The 15,578-nt window shown below is 46.4% G+C and overlaps 5 protein-coding genes across 5 annotated transcripts; 2 read left to right on the top strand and 3 right to left on the bottom strand.

Annotated features, from left to right (window-relative positions):
- Positions 1-747: 747 nt before the first annotated feature.
- N7483_004894 (uncharacterized protein) lies at positions 748-4,398 on the top strand (the record flags this gene model as incomplete). The annotated part of the gene is made up of 1 exon (XM_057088331.1): positions 748-4,398. One exon carries the CDS (start codon positions 748-750, stop codon positions 4,396-4,398), a length of 3,651 nt encoding a protein of 1,216 aa, XP_056948160.1.
- Positions 4,399-5,412: 1,014 nt separating this feature from the next.
- Positions 5,413-6,505, bottom strand: N7483_004893 (peroxidase; the record flags this gene model as incomplete). The annotated part of the gene is made up of 2 exons (XM_057088330.1): positions 5,413-6,238; positions 6,396-6,505. The coding sequence occupies 2 exons, from the start codon at positions 6,503-6,505 to the stop codon at positions 5,413-5,415; spliced, it is 936 nt and encodes a 311-aa protein (XP_056948159.1).
- A 763-nt stretch (positions 6,506-7,268) lies between these two features.
- On the bottom strand, positions 7,269-8,489 carry N7483_004892 (uncharacterized protein; the record flags this gene model as incomplete). The annotated part of the gene is made up of 1 exon (XM_057088329.1): positions 7,269-8,489. The coding sequence occupies one exon, from the start codon at positions 8,487-8,489 to the stop codon at positions 7,269-7,271; it is 1,221 nt and encodes a 406-aa protein (XP_056948158.1).
- An 819-nt stretch (positions 8,490-9,308) lies between these two features.
- On the bottom strand, positions 9,309-10,539 carry N7483_004891 (3-isopropylmalate dehydrogenase; the record flags this gene model as incomplete). The annotated part of the gene is made up of 3 exons (XM_057088328.1): positions 9,309-9,513; positions 9,575-9,998; positions 10,068-10,539. The coding sequence occupies 3 exons, from the start codon at positions 10,537-10,539 to the stop codon at positions 9,309-9,311; spliced, it is 1,101 nt and encodes a 366-aa protein (XP_056948157.1).
- A 2,945-nt stretch (positions 10,540-13,484) lies between these two features.
- N7483_004890 (HSP70/90 family co-chaperone CNS1) lies at positions 13,485-14,854 on the top strand (the record flags this gene model as incomplete). The annotated part of the gene is made up of 3 exons (XM_057088327.1): positions 13,485-13,743; positions 13,812-14,084; positions 14,139-14,854. 3 exons carry the CDS (start codon positions 13,485-13,487, stop codon positions 14,852-14,854), a joined length of 1,248 nt encoding a protein of 415 aa, XP_056948156.1.
- Positions 14,855-15,578: the final 724 nt, after the last annotated feature.

Here is a 15,578-nt window from a genome sequence, read left to right as displayed (position 1 = left end):
TTTCATCCTGGGGTCCCAGTCATGATCAGGGCTCGTCACCTTGAGAAGATACTCCCTTTTGAATTTCGCTACTATGATATCTTGGAAAAATTGCAAACTCCCTTCACTCGGCCAAATTCATCGGTATATTCGCTGCAGACTTATCACTCCAAGTTGATGCTTCCGTGTCTTCCTTCAACTTGAAGTGCGTACTTCCAACCCTCTCATCGAGCCACGATAGGACCGTCTCCTCAAGTGCTTGTCCTTTGTCTATCCAGGGCAAATAAACCAAAGGAATTCCGCAATGAGAAAGAACTTCTACCAGATTTCAATTGAAAGGAAACCGTCATGGGATGCCTGTTCCTTTATCTTGTTTTGAAAGGTTACCAATTTAGAACATCAATCTCCCCCAAATGACTCCACCGGGCTTCTCGGGCTTCTCGAAGAGGTGAATTTCTTTCAAATATCGATACCACATGGATTTCCTCTTTGTCTTCCAAGATGAGGATTCGACCAGATGGTCTGGGAGAAAGAAGTCTTGCGCCGGGGCATAAAGGACTCGAATATCCTCATTTCTTCTTCTTTTCTACCGACTACAGATCAAATTTCAATTTCACATTATCTTCAACTCATATCTAGCCTCGGTCACTTTATAAGACCCAAAACTTGGCAAGACTTATTGACTGCGCCATCATTATCCCTTCATCTTGAAAATCTCCATCATTTTTATTTCTCTTGTCCGCGAAAATAAGCTAGCACTTGGATACTATGGACGAAGAAAGGGAAGCAGTGAGAAACTTCCCTAAGAATGACGAAGCTCTCAATCTGCCCGAAGAACCAGGATTTTGCTTTGACTTGACCGCGCTCCCAGACCCCCCAGGCGACTTCACTTTTCTCGGTAGACGTTATGATGATGTTTGGAATGAGAGAAGCTTCAAGGCGGCACCCACGAAGCTGCTGGGCAGACTCCATTTCTGGGGAATCTATTTTACGGATCGATTTACGCCCACTAAGACTATAATATTGTTGGCTTTGTGGAAGCTGATGTATCATATGCCAGAAAGAACCCGCCCCAAAACTGCAACTGAGCTTTACAGTCTTGATCGTGACACTGGGCCCCGGCTACTGGGGTGGGAGCATCATGATCCAAATGTCGGACCGATTAGCCGATTCCATCGCATTCGACCTACTCCTGGCCAAGGGACAGCACCTGGGTATGTCCGGCCAGGTGGCGTACCATCTTCTGTCACAGATGTTGAGGTCGAGAGATATCTTTTGCCCGTTGAGAGAGCTGTCGTTCAACCAAGTCAACCTACTCAACCCCCGAGAAGAAGAAGAAGACCCGTCAAATCGGCAGACGCTGCTCTCTTACGGGCATTCTCGACAGTACCAACTGACCTCTACGAAGGAGTTGATGACGTACCAACTGACCCCCACGAGGGAGTCAATGAAGCACCAACTGACCTTGTAGCACCAACTGACCTCCACAAGAGAGTCAATGAAGCACCAATCGACCTCTACGAGGGAGTCAATGAAGTATCAATTGACCTCTACGAGGGAGTCGATGACGTACCAACTTCTCCTATGAAAGGACCGCCTGTTTATACTCCGCGAGGATTGTCACCCGTTATACCCTCAGAATCATTGCCGGATTACCAGCAGGTCACAGAGGAATTGGAGAAGCTTATTTACAGATATACCTATCGTCATCTTGAGAGGGCTCATTTTGCTCCGCAAAGGACTCCGAGATCAAAAAGGATAGCTCAATCTATTGACGACTTGGAGACAGTTCAAATTGGAACGCACTCAGCCCATTCGCATCTCAGGCTCAATCCCGTGACATTCGAACTCGACAAAAATTCCACTCACCTTTATCCATATCGAGGTAGAGGTCCAATTTGGTCTGGCAATTCCTGCTCCGTGGATTGCGTTATCGTATTGGGCATGTTACTAGACATCGGGTGTACAAACATAGATCGCGAAAGTTGGCGATGGAAGCAGATTACCGATCTCGAAAAAGCATTTATCGAGATAACAAATGTTAACTGGGATGGTCTTACCATAAGTCAGAATATTCAGATGAGAGACCTGTTCCGCAAAAAGCTGTGTGCCGAAGTCCCCATGATGGATATGATATCGCCCCAACCGGCCTGGGCTATCTGGTCGGAGTGTACGAAAAATATCGAACAATTTTACTTCAAATACTCCGACTTTTACAAATCATGTGCTTGTGCAAACCAGCAATTTGTAGAAGGAAATAAATTTGCAAACTGTGTGCTGCCGAGTATCGACTATACTGACGCCGAGGGTATATGGTTATCAGATTTGGTTGAACGGGTGATTTACAATAAGCGCCTGAGTCCGTGCATTCACTGTGGCGCCGAAACCGATGTCTGGGAAACAAGAGTTGAGCAACTGCCCCCTCGAATGGTGATATCAAACTACATGGGTCGCCGGATCCGAGTCTACAACCACACAGAAGACGTTCGGTTTCGCTATATTGACGAGTTTGGCACCGAAAAAGTGGCAGCCTATCGTTGGCTCGGAGGAATCTATCACAAAGACGCACATGTTCGAGTCTTCTGGAGTGACCAGGAGCGAGGCGATCAACTACGCACAAATATCCGTATGTACGACGATGAGCTAAATGCAGGTGTCATTGCTGGGGGGATCCCACCAGAGCACATAAACGACCGAGTACCTTATGATTGGACTAATATCGGCTTTTTAATTGGGGTTTACGAGCGCATTATCAATCCTGCTTTTGACATGCTGAACAAGGCTACCGAATCCCTCCGGAGAATGGAGATGGCCATCGACGCAGGCAAGGCGATAATGGATAAACACCATCCCTGGGCGCAAGAATTTGGCCTCAGTTTCCACAACGATCCGAATACAGAGCAGCTCAATCCATCTGATGAGTCGCGCGTTATTCCCATCACCGCCGAACGATTCCGCGATGTTAGCCTCATTCAACTACCTGCTTCTGTGCCTCGGCCTCAGGATGTGAATAACTTCCAGTTCGATGACCTGCAAACGTTATTGACTGCCTGGCCACCCGAGGATCAAGTTATGGACGAAGCACCTCCTCAGTACGAGAATCTGTTCGATTCCATGCTGAACTCACCCTCCCGACTTGCAAACTTTCCGGAATTGTGGCCAAATGGTGTTCCCAACGAGAATGGTGGTCTGGGTTTCCCGAATTTGCCGCGCTCCAACTCATCAAAGGGTAGTAAAGATTCCAATCAAGCGAAGACTCCGGTCATGGATTACGTCCATTGGCCTTCGTCTTCTTCAAGTAACGGATCTCGTGAAGCTCGTGGACGAAATCAGTGGGGAAAGCCTACTGCAGGCATTCGTGGCATTCGCAAGGTACCTCGTCCCGATACGCGGTTGTCAGTAACTAGAGAAAGGCGCCCGTCGCGCGAAGCACGAAGAATTATCACACGACAGGAGAGAGCTTCAATCATCCCCGAAAGGTTTCCCAAGCAGGAATCCGTTGAGAAAGATGTCAAGCCGAAGATCAAGACCGAGAATGGAAGCCAAGAAGAAGTTAAAGCGCCATCTGAAGACAAAGCTCCATCCAAAGACAAAGTGTCATCCAAACACAAGGTGATATCTAAAGACGCAGGTTCATCTAAAGCCAAAGAAAAAAAGTCCAGGAAGTCACGTCGCCCTATCCCGGCCAATCCAGCAGACAGCTCCTCTTCAAACCCAAGAAAGAGGCAAATTATTGGTGAGAAATCAACCACCAAACCATCCGGGCATACAGCTAAGATGACTTCAAATCCTAAGGGTCTTCACGCAGGCGCTAGAACAAGGTACCTTGTCGGAAAATCTACGATTGGTGTTTTATCGCGAGAGGAGCTTTCGAAGCTTGACCGGAAAACGCTTTCTAGTTTTGACCGTGCAAGGCTACGAAGCTCTCCAAGGGACATTATCATGCCTGATGCACCGCCAAGCGAAAACCCAAGTGCAGAAGCTCTAAGTCGTGTGAGGGCCGCTTTGAGTGAAAGAATGAGTAAGAAAAAAGATGTAGAGGATGCGATTATGCTTAGCGAGGAAGGTGAAGAGATCGATGATTTGGAACCCGGGGATTTTGAAGATGAATATATAGAAGATGAAGAAGAAGAAGAAGAAATTGATGACACAGAGGTATTGAGAAGCAGCAAAGTTGACAAGCAAAAGTCAAAGCCAGCAAGTGAACAGCCTTCTGGTAAGCCAGCTATACCAATGATAGGAACAAGGATAGACAAGCAGACTGGGCAGGTTATCAAAGCCCCTTCTGGTGAACCAGGAATATCAACGATGGGAGCCCCAAAGATAGACAGAGAGACTGGAATGGTTATCAGCGCACTTCCACCAGTACCAGCATCAATTTTAAGTAAGTCAATCCTGCGCTCTATTAATCGAAAATAATCACTAATACAATCAATGAAAACCAGGCACCGGCGCGTCCAGGGTTTCTGCTCTTTTTCCTCGATCCCAATCAGATGCTAGCAGGCGCGATGTCAGCCTGGAAGGGCAGTTGCATCCTCTTAATCAGAATGGTCTGAAACCCTTATTTACTCCGAATCCAGCACTTCGAGACTCTTCCAAGAAGCCGGCTCCTAAGACAGCACGGTTTGCGTTGGTTTTGGAGCAAGGTCCATCTAACCCACGGCTCTAAAATCCCATGGAGATATTGATATTGACTGAGAAGTTGCTCATTTATTGGGAGGCTTTTTCGCTTTTCAGTTCCTTTTTTAGTCATTTTTTCCTTCTTTTTTAATCTGTTTTGAATTGATTTACTGTGATCTTGATGTTTTGTTAACCCTGAGACCATGAAATACGGTGATTTTAGACTTAAATATTCAAGTTCCTCGGTTATGCAAAGTATGAATAATAGAAATTGCAAAGTTGCAAAGTTGCATGTATAGTATAAGTATAAAACAAAGACGATACTAGTTTATAGGGCCTTGTGCCAATCATAACTAAGGCATTAACCATCCCGTCGTATAACGGGGATATTAGAAGTGGAGTCCGTGCGACTATCCCCGCATCTCCCTTGTTACCCCAGACTCTTCCTTTCTCCTTTCTTCCTTTATTATTCTTCTCTCTCCTCTTATCTTTGGACCTTGTACTCTCAAGCTGGTCCCTTGATTCAAGTTCTGAATACCTGAACCCAACTGACTATACCTAAACATCAAACATGAACATTGAAATCAATAGATACTTGATTAACATAGGGACCACTCAATGCCCTACAGGCCTAATTGATTACTTCAAGTTGAAGAGAGAAGGTGGTATCTTTCGCTCATGATCTATGATCTATACACAAATTTGTACTTGGCCACAAGCCTGCAGCCTGATCTACCAACTATTAACAGATGAAGGGGAATTAACAAAGCAGAAGCATGCCAGAAAGAGAAATAACCAAATCGAAGAGATATTCTAAAGGCGAGCACGAGGCCCGCTCTTCTTCTTGCTTGGTCCAGTGGCCACATCACTCTTCTTGGGTGCTGAAACATAACCACCCATCACATTATCGGTGTTGGTGATGACTCCCTTCTCATCACGCTGAATACCCAACTCAACCAACTTGGCAAACACTTTGGAAAAATGATCAAAGAACAGTTCTTTGTCCTTTGCGTACTTCTGCACCCAAGGCAAAAACGCAGGGTCAGTTTTGAGCGCCATATCAGTGGGCAGCATCATCAAGGGCTCTTCGTCCTCCTCCGCATCAGGGTCTTCATACACAAACTGGGTCATTCCAGTTGAGAGTGTCCGTGGCTTCCAGTCCAGCTGCAAAAGCAACTTGAAAAAGGAGTTTGAGAACCGGGTCGGGTTGGTTACCCATGGGCCATCAAATCCACTGCGGTCTCCATGACACCTGCCAAGATTGTGACCTCCTGCCAGCGCGACAATCTCCTGATCATTGAAACCCATGCGATTGAAGATGAACCGCAGATGGTCAGCTCCTAGCGCTCCATCTGGCAATCTACCACGTGGTGGCACTTTGGAGTCATCTACCAGATCTGTTCGTCCCCCTTTCCAAGGGATCTCAGGTCCACCCAGCTCCTTGATCGCTACTACACCAGCCAATGTCCACAGATCTGAGTATGTAATCCAGGGATGCTTCTGCTTCACCGGTTCGAGGAATGCGCGACCGTGCTGCAGGCCTGCATTGGCTGGGTCGCCACCTTCTGCTTCATATCGCATACCGGCACCATTGGAGCCACCAGTGTCGGATTTGAGGTCATATGTACCGGAAGAGTGCCTATTAATCGAGTTGTGGTTAGCCACTGATTCTTCTTAGGACATGTTGGCCTCGGTCGCGCCGGACGAGTTCTGGATTCTGCCGTGCGGGTCTAGGCCGAACAGTTCCTCTCCCCGCAAAACTTTTCGAATACAGGAGAAGAAAAGAAATCACATACCATGCCAGTCGTACAAACACAGGACCTGCGCTTCCATCGTCATAACCAGGCTTCTGTAGCTGTGCGACAATGTCCTTACGGACCGCCTCATAATCATGGGGAGTGCTCATCCTCTCGGCCGATAAGGTGACGTCGGTAGAATATTGGGTTCACGAGAGTCTTATCAAGATCGATTGAGGTACAGACTTTTGACGATTTGAAGATCTGATCAACCGAAGTCGTCTTTCAAAAGATAATTCAAGATACAGGACACAGAACGCAAGCAAAGAAGGAAGATTGAAGAAGAAAAGGACCTGGAGTAAACCACATGAAGGGGAAAGGATGTGGATCCATCGGTTCCAATCAGAGATTCAGCGCACGGTACAGATGCCGAGGTCCCTTCGGTCTACAGAGTACGATTCTATAGTCCACATCGATCTTGTCATGCACATGACTTTTACACTTTGGCACACTGAATGATCAAAGTCGGATTGAAGCGGATGGCTAATATCCGCCTACTTGGGTCACAACAGCCCCTAATTACACATCTCCACCGCAAGACTAACAATCAGTGTTCTGCTCGGGCCAACTGGTTTAAATGTTTCAAATGCCGTCGGGTGTGTTCAATCTACCTCGGAAGTTGAAAGCCGACTCTGTGTTCCGTGCTTCAATGTAGCCCAAGATATACAGAACTATCTGGATCAGCATCGGTTGCGTTTCACGAAGGGCGTGCCATTTTCTTTTTAGCTGGATTGAATTTTTACTATCTAGCTGAACAGGATGATCCCATCAAGATAAAAAAATCAATCCATAACCTCCCACCCTCCAAATCATACATCATTGTTATTCCCCACGCCGCCCTCCTCGGCATACTCAGCCTTCCTGCCGGAGGATTCACTCCGATCCTGGCTCACTTGGGCTGTACGCACTCGCCTCATCTGGGGAGGAGCTCGAATCTGATTGACCCTCACTTGGCTCTTCGTTCGAACTCATAGAGCCCTCACTTGAACCCTGAGGAACCAAATCAGCCGAGTCCTCGCCCATTTTCTGAGAGGCAAGGCGCAGATGACGACTGGTGGCTGAGTAGAGGCGTTCTCTCACCTCTACGAGCTCATCAGTCATCATCTCGCCCTCGCGAACCAGGTCGTCGATCTTCCCCCGCAGTTGCTTCATCTGTGCCAGTCGTCTCCGGTGCATTGCTGTGATCTCCGCCAAATTCCCCACCAGTGAGCGGTACTGGCTTTTAAGCTCGTGGTTTCTGCGCTTTAGCTTCTGCACGTCGCGTTCTAGGCGTTTTCGGAGCTTTCTGTCCTTGCCTTTGACAGCTTTGATCATTCTGTCGAAAGTCTCTGTCTGACTTCGACTCAGGGCTCCATCATGTAAGTGGCGGCAGACAGACACGATGGCAGTGTGAATGTCTTCGGAGATGGAGGTCACTAGCTGAGTCTGGGCTTCAGGGGACAGGCTCTCAATTCCAGCGAGCCGTGTTGCGATGGGGATAGGAGCCAGTTCACCGCTGGACTCAACACCGGGCTGGATATTAGGCTGTGGACTGGGCTGGTTATCGGGCTGAATAGCAGGTGAAATACTAGGCAGAGGGCTAGTCTGGGTCTGGGCATCATTTGGAACACCGCGCTGAATGCTGCCACGCTGGATGCTGCTGCGCTGGATGCTGTCGCGCTGGATGCTGTCGCGCTGGATGCTGTCGCGCAGGGCACCGCGCTGAAAACCGTGCCGATAACCGTGCCAAAAACCAAACTGAAACCCGTAGTTCATACCACTCTGATGATTGTTCTGAGCACTTTGCTGAGCACTTTGTTGAGCATTATTAGTCTGAAAGGTGTGCTGAAACCCAGCCGGAATACTTGACCCGATAAAGTTTTGAGTGATACCAGGTTCAATAGGCACAAAATACTCGGCAGGAACATAGGGCCCGGGAAATGCAGAAGGGTCGGCAGGCACAAAAGACAAGATAGGCTGCGGAAGCAATTTGACATTGCCATCGTTATTATGCGGCTCTTGGGCCATAGAAGGCTGAGGAGACATAAAAGGCCAGACAGGCTCATCCATCTCGATCTTAACAACAGGACCGTGAATAATTTCCTGAGAATCCATGATAACTTCAATATTCTGCGCTGTTTGATCCTGAGCAGAGTGCAAGCAGTTCTGTGGGTTTGGGTTTGCCGGGAGCTGACTGTATGGGAGTTCTTCAAATCACAGGGCGTGTTTCTGGTCTTTGACGCGTCTTTTGTCTGCGGAGCAGTTTGTGAAAGAAAGAATGGGTGGATGGTAAGCGATGCGTGATGTGATATTCACGATCGGACTTAAGAAGAAATGCGTCGAGAGAAGAAATCTGCCTGATCGGATAAAGGATTTGAAGTTGTTCTGAGTCAAGAAAAAATGTGTGTAATTGTATCAAAGCTTCAACTCGAGAAAGCTGCTTTGAGTCAAGAAGGAGCCTCTTTGTGAAGGACAATCAAGATGGGGGATGGTAAGTGATGCGAGATGTGATATTCACGATCGGGCTCAAGAAGCAATGCGTCAAGAAGAAATCTGCCTGATCAGATAAAAGATTCAACTTCGGGAAGTTGTTTTAAGTGAAGAAGAAATCTGCCTATTAGGTAAAAGATTCAAGTCGAGGAAGTTGTTTTGAGTGAAAAGAAGTCTCTCTGTTGAGCAGTTTGTACATGAACCGTCCGGGGTTAGCGAGGATTAAGCGAGTATACTTCGTCTCAGTATCTCGTCTTTGCTCTTCGGGGTATTTCTGAGTAATGGAATATCTCCAGGGCTAATTTACAAGTCTTAGATGTTATTCATATCTTAGGGAAAGAATTCCAGCAAAGCCAAACTATTTCAAATCACTTCAAATGTTGACAACATCAACTACATATACCAGATATTTTGGATATTTCAAAGGGATACTTCACATGGACCCTAAAGTGCTGCTAAAACTGCATCGCCAACCTCCTGGGTGCCTGCCTGTCCTCTCAAATCAGGCGTCCGGATCCCAGAATCTAATACATTTCGTACAGCACCCTCCAATCGCTGTGCCTCGGCTTCCATATTCAAAGAATAGCGAAACATCAAAGCCACACACAAAATCATGGCCACTGGGTTGGCAATATTTCGCCCAGCAATGCTAGTTATATCAAGTCAGCAATGAGCTTTCGGTCTCATTGGGCTTCTCAAATTTCACTTACTCTGGTGCAGATCCATGGGTAGGCTCATATAGCCCATATGGTCGTGTCTTCAGCATCTGATCTCCTGGGAGCCCATTCAAGCTGGCACTAGGCAGAACTCCCAGAGTTCCCACAATAGAGCCTGCTTGGTCAGATAGCATATCTCCAAATGTGTTATCTGCAAGAATGACTCCATTCAGAGCACGTGGGTTTGTTGCCATGATTAATGAGGCTGAGTCTGCTAACTGGTGCGCTAGCTTGAGTTGTGGGTATTCCGTCATCATGGTCTTCTCGACGACTCGTCTCCAGAGTCTAGAAGAAGCGAGCACATTTGCCTTATCGAGCGAGATTACTGGCCATGGGGGATTATGGCGCAGGGCAATCTCCGCAGATAGACGAGTCACCCGTTGGATCTCAGCTTCACTGTAACCCCATTCGTCCATGGCTTTTTTCCTCAATCAGTTCGATATGGCCAGCGACCTGGGATATCTACTTAAAAGATTGATTTACACACCGTAAGTAGGATCCTCCACCTTTCGCCCAAAATAAGCCCCACCGCAATTCTCCCGTACAACTACAAAATCTACCCCCTCTATAATCTCCTCTCGGAAGGGACTGAACTCCTTAGCAATGGAAGAACTCGGAGAATCAGCCGAGCAGGGTCGAAGATTGGCGTAGATATCCATTGCCTTACGTAGCTGTAGAAGCCCACCTTCAGGCCCGTCGAGCCCTCGGCGTGCGTTATCCCATTTAGGACCACCTACTGCTGCGAAAAGCACGGCATCTGAGGCGAGAGCTGCTTGCTTTACTTCTTCTGTGACTGATTTCCCGGTGGCATCAATGCTGCAGCCTCCTATCAGTTCCTGGCGCAGCTCAAATTTCCGCTGTGGTGTTTCGAAGGCCTTGAGCACCTTGATGGCTTCGGCCATTACTTCGGGACCGATGCCATCACCGGGTAAGACAAGGATTTTGTGGGGTTGGGCCATCTTTAGCTTAAATAATAGGCAACTGTATTAAACAAACTGATAAATTGATGGCTGTAAACTTGCAGGTGCTGCACTTTTATACGTCTAGATCGACGTCGGTCTTTCGTCCGATGAATGCGGGGTTACTCGCTCTCGGGAGAGCCCCGAGATACATGTATCCGATATGCGAGGGTCTGGGGAAATGGAAAGAGCTTTTCTTTTCAAGAGAATTTTCATTGTCTGCTTTGCAAGGTACAGTTCGACCCCGGATAATTTGGAAATTGCTAAACTGTAAAACAGATTGGAAAAGGTGAGGTTTCCAAAATCAGGGGGTTCTTGGCATTTTTTGTATGTATTATGTCATATTTTTTTGCCCATCTGGGTATATTGGATGGAGGGTATCTGGATATATATCTCTGAATCCTACCAATTTGAACCCAAAAAACCGGCAGAATGTACTAATCCATGGGCGGTAAGCCCGCCAAAAACCAGTTTGGATCCAAAGTTCGCCTTAAACGGGGTTTTTCTTCCCAATTAGGAAGGCGGAAATCTCCTTAACTATGTAGACTGTAAAAACCAGCCAAAATATACGGGGGCCAGAATTTCCAAAGGTCAAATTATCCGAGGTCGAACTGTACTAGTAATATTGGGTTATGGTAGATGTGAATAGTTAACAAGATCGGGCTTGTTTCTATATAGATCAATGGAACGAAAAGATCAAACACGATATCAATATTGAAAGCTAAAAGGAAATCAATATTCTTTTGCAATATTTCAGGTCTATCAGATATCATTATTACTCAGGAGAGTCTTGAGAGACTCAATGCGACAATCCATCTATACAACCCCAGATTCATACATGCCATGTAGTTCATGGGTGGATCCGTTCATTCCTCAGGCACCAATTTGAGTACTTAGTAATAACCCGTATTTCCCAAGCGAGCGGCGCACCCAACCAAAGAATCGCGTCACGAACGCGTCTGACCATCTTTAACCACCTACCATGCCACCAAAACGGACTATTTCGGCCGAAAAAAATGGCAATCAAGAAGGTCGAATAATACTCGCCCTACAGGCTATTGAAAACGAGCAAATTACCTCTATCCGTGAAGCTGCACGCCGATTTGATATTCCTGAGACAACTCTCCGCCGCCGTCGAAAAGGCTGTACAAATCGATCCGAAACTCGCGCAAATAACCATAAATTAAGCGAAAATGAAGAGAATTCACTTGTTCAATGGGTGATCTCTATGGATATACGTGGAGCTGCCCCCCGCCCGGCTACTGTCCAAGAAATGGCCAATATTCTACTCGCAGCGCGTGGCCAGATCCCTCCTCAAACTGTTGGCAAGAATTGGGTTACAAACTTTGTTAAACGACATTCAGAGCTTACTACCCGTTTCTCTCGACGATATAATTACGAGCGTACAAAAATAGAGGATCCAAAAATGGTTCAAGAGTGGTTTAATCTAGTTCTCCAAACTATCCAAGAGAATGGTATTCTTCAAGAGGATATCTATAACTTTGATGAGACTGGATTTGCAATGGGGCTGATAACAACTGCTAAAGTTGTTACTCGCTCTAAATTCTACGGTTGGCGATCACTTTTACAGCCTGGAAATCGTGAATGGGTAACAGCGATTGAAACTATTAGTGGATCTGGACAAGTCCTCCCACCAGTGATTATTTTTAAAGGCAAAGTCTTAATTGAAGGATGGTTTGAGAATCTTCCACTTGACTGGCGATTTGAAACCAGTCCAAACGGATGGACTACTGATCAAATTGGGCTTCGATGGCTTGAAAAACACTTTATTCCAGCAACAACTGAACGTATACTTGGAAAATATCGGCTTTTAATTCTTGATGGCCATGGAAGCCATCTAACCCCCCCAATTTGATCAGATTTGCAAAGAGAATAATATTATTCCAATTTGCATGCCAGCCCATTCTTTACATCTTCATCAGCCACTTGATGTTGGAAGTTTTGCACCTCTTAAACGTGCCTATGATCGGCTTATTGAGAATCAAATGCGACTTGGTTTTAACCATATCGATAAATTTGATTTTCTCGAAGCGTACCCAATCGCTCGTAAAGAGGCTTTTCAAACCCAGACCATCCAAAATAGCTTCGCAGCAGCTGGTTTAATACCATTTAACCCAGAACGAGTGCTATCCAAGCTAAATATTCTTCTTCGAACACCTACACCCCCAGGTAGTCGCCAATCAGGCCAATCAAGCCAATTTTCACCCAAGACACCCCAGAACCTGATTCAACTTCAACGGCAAGCTACTTCAATCAAAGCTCTTCTAAAACAACGTTCAAAGAGCCCTCCAAGTCCACACAAACAGCAAATCGATCAAGTTATTAAGGCCTGTGAGATTCAGATGCATTCAACAGCTTTATTGGAGGTTGAAACAGGTAAATTACGTGCCGCCCATGAGAAGCAGAAGCAGAAGCGCCAACGGTCTACTAGGCAGATACCTAATGAGGGTGGAATGACAGTTCAAGAGGGCCAGGAAGCTATACAGCGTGCTATACAGGTGATTGAAACACCCATTGCCCCTCCCGTACCACCGCGGAGAGCACCTGTTTTACAGCCTCAGCCAACGAGGAGAAAGCTGCCGACATGTAAAAAGTGTGGAGAAGAAGGCCATAGATCAGATCACTGTGATATTTAGATATATATTTTAATAAATTGGCGTTATGGTAATAATAATTATGATTAAAACAGTAAGGTAGGCACTCGCTTGGGTGCGCCGCTCGCTTGGGAATTACGTTATTTGAACCTTGACACCTAATAATTCAGGCCGTAAACATAGGGCTCAGATTTTGCATGTGATCTTTATCGCTCACTCATCACCCCTCGTGTTTGCACTGTTTGCTACTAATTATCTTCCCCGCGGAGGTCTCGGTATTAACCAAGCAGCAAAGAAAAGTTCGATAAGACTAGATACGCTTGATTCACAATGTCGCGAATCGAGGAGCTCCCTGATGACTTTGATGAGTCCCTTAATCTCAATGAGATCCCTCCTGCGATCGCGCAAGGCCTACCGAAAACCGGCTCCGATGCATTCGCCGCATCAAATGATGCGCCATTCGGAAATGACTCCTTTGTGCCGAATATTCCTCCTAAGATGGAATCGCCCCAGACTCATGAGGAGCTCTTAGATATGATGAACAAGACTCCACTATTCATGACTGATCTTGAAAATGCCGGTGATGAGAGTATGTCTGCTTCTTTCACCCCGTTGAAGTTATATCTATACTAATACGCTTGTCTTTTTCCTGTATAGACGGCGAAAATGTTATGCTGGATGCGCTTACGGCGCTGCAAAATGAGGGTACTCGGGCCGATGTTGCGCAAAGCTTCAAGGAGCAAGGCAACGAAGAGGTTCAAGTGAAACGGTGGATCGATGCCAAGGAGAACTACACAAAGAGTATTGCTGTCATCTATGCGAAGGAGGATAAGTGGGAGCAGCCCGAGGATCCTGAGGTGGAGAAGAAGACTCTTCGTCAAATGGAGGAGCTATCACATATCAACCGGGCTTTGTGTAATCTTGAGCTAGGTATGTATAAGAAGGACCCTCATAGTTCTGACTTCCAACTAACTGTTTTCCCAGGAAACTACCGCTCTTGCATCTCCGACTGTGCTACTACTATTAAACTGAACCCTAAAAGCGTCAAAGCTTATTATCGCTCTGCAATGGCCTTGTTGAAACTTGAAAAGATTGTCGAAGCTGAAGATGCTGCCGCCAGAGGATTGGCAGTCGACTCCGAGAACAAGGGTCTTCAAACAGCCGCCCAGAAGATCGCTGAACGCAAGGCCTTGATCGAGCGTGCCGCCGCCAGAAAGAAGGCGGAAGCAGATCTGGCTCGCAGACATAACCTGGTTCTTAGCACCGCTCTGCGTGCCCGTGAGATCAGAACCCGCAAGACCGATCAACCCCCTGAGATGGAGGATGCGAAGATCAGGCTGGTTCCTGACCCTCTTTCTCCAGAAAGCTCTGTCGAGTTTCCCGCTGTCTTCCTTTACCCCATGGATGCCCAGTCCGACTTTATCAAGGGATTCTCAGAACTGCACACCATTACGGATCATTTGGATTATATGTTCCCTCTGCCTTGGGATATGAAGAAGGAGTATACTATTTCCGGAGTTGAGTGCTTCATGCAGACTGTATCTGGTGGCCTGATCAAAGCAGGCAAGAAGCTTCCTTTGCTGCAGATCCTTAGTGGCGGCAAGGTCGAGGTTGTGGATGAAATGGTTCGCATTTTCATTGTGCCGACATCGAAGACAGCTGCATTCATTGCGGAAATGAAGGCTCGCAAGAACAACTGAGCTTAAGGATACACTTTTCTTTTGAGAAATTATCCCTTCGCGGCTCGATACGAGATGTCATTAGTATACGGGCTCTGTTTCAGCTGTCAATGCCAGATCAGATCAAGCCTTTACTGCTTTTAGAAAATGCCCTTTCGCTTCCAGCGCGAAGACTGATGGCTTGCATTACGTCAAACTATTGGAAGTTGGCTTTTGCATTTGAAAAAAAAATTCGATACCCTTATTCTTTGTGAATAGAGAATTCAGCTTGTAAAGATCAAGCCAATGGGGCGAATTCACTACTTCCAATAGTCAATATTATGCCCATATTCTTTGGATTTGAAGATCATTAAGATAGATACGACCAACTAAGATGGCCCCCGTATACCATGGGTTTAAATCAAATCCACTGCCCCTACTAATCTTAAGTGGAAATCATTTATGCACAGAGTATAAGCAAGACCGGTTGATCTGTGCATGCACAGCCACAAAATTGAAATATCATATGATCTAGGCCAAATTGGAATGATAGAACCTCCTATGAAATACACATACCCTCAGCACTGTAGGGGCTCCAATATGGTTGTGGCGGAACCCGAGATCCGACCGGTAGTTACCACGCACCCACCTTTTTCGGTCTTATTTTCCTCAAAAAGTCCAATATTATCAAACTCAAGACAGTTTCAAAGTAATCTATCTTTTTGTCCTTCTGTTGACATTTTTGGCTATGATCATCATGTGCTTG

This window comes from Penicillium malachiteum (genome assembly GCF_028827825.1).
Source record: "Penicillium malachiteum strain IBT 17515 chromosome Unknown utg000002l:1.0-8849297.0:1.0-8852440.0, whole genome shotgun sequence".
In the NCBI taxonomy this organism is placed as follows: Eukaryota; Fungi; Ascomycota; class Eurotiomycetes; order Eurotiales; family Aspergillaceae; genus Penicillium; species Penicillium malachiteum.
Note: the sequence above shows the minus strand (reverse complement) of the source record. Positions and strands in the feature narration are given on the sequence as shown.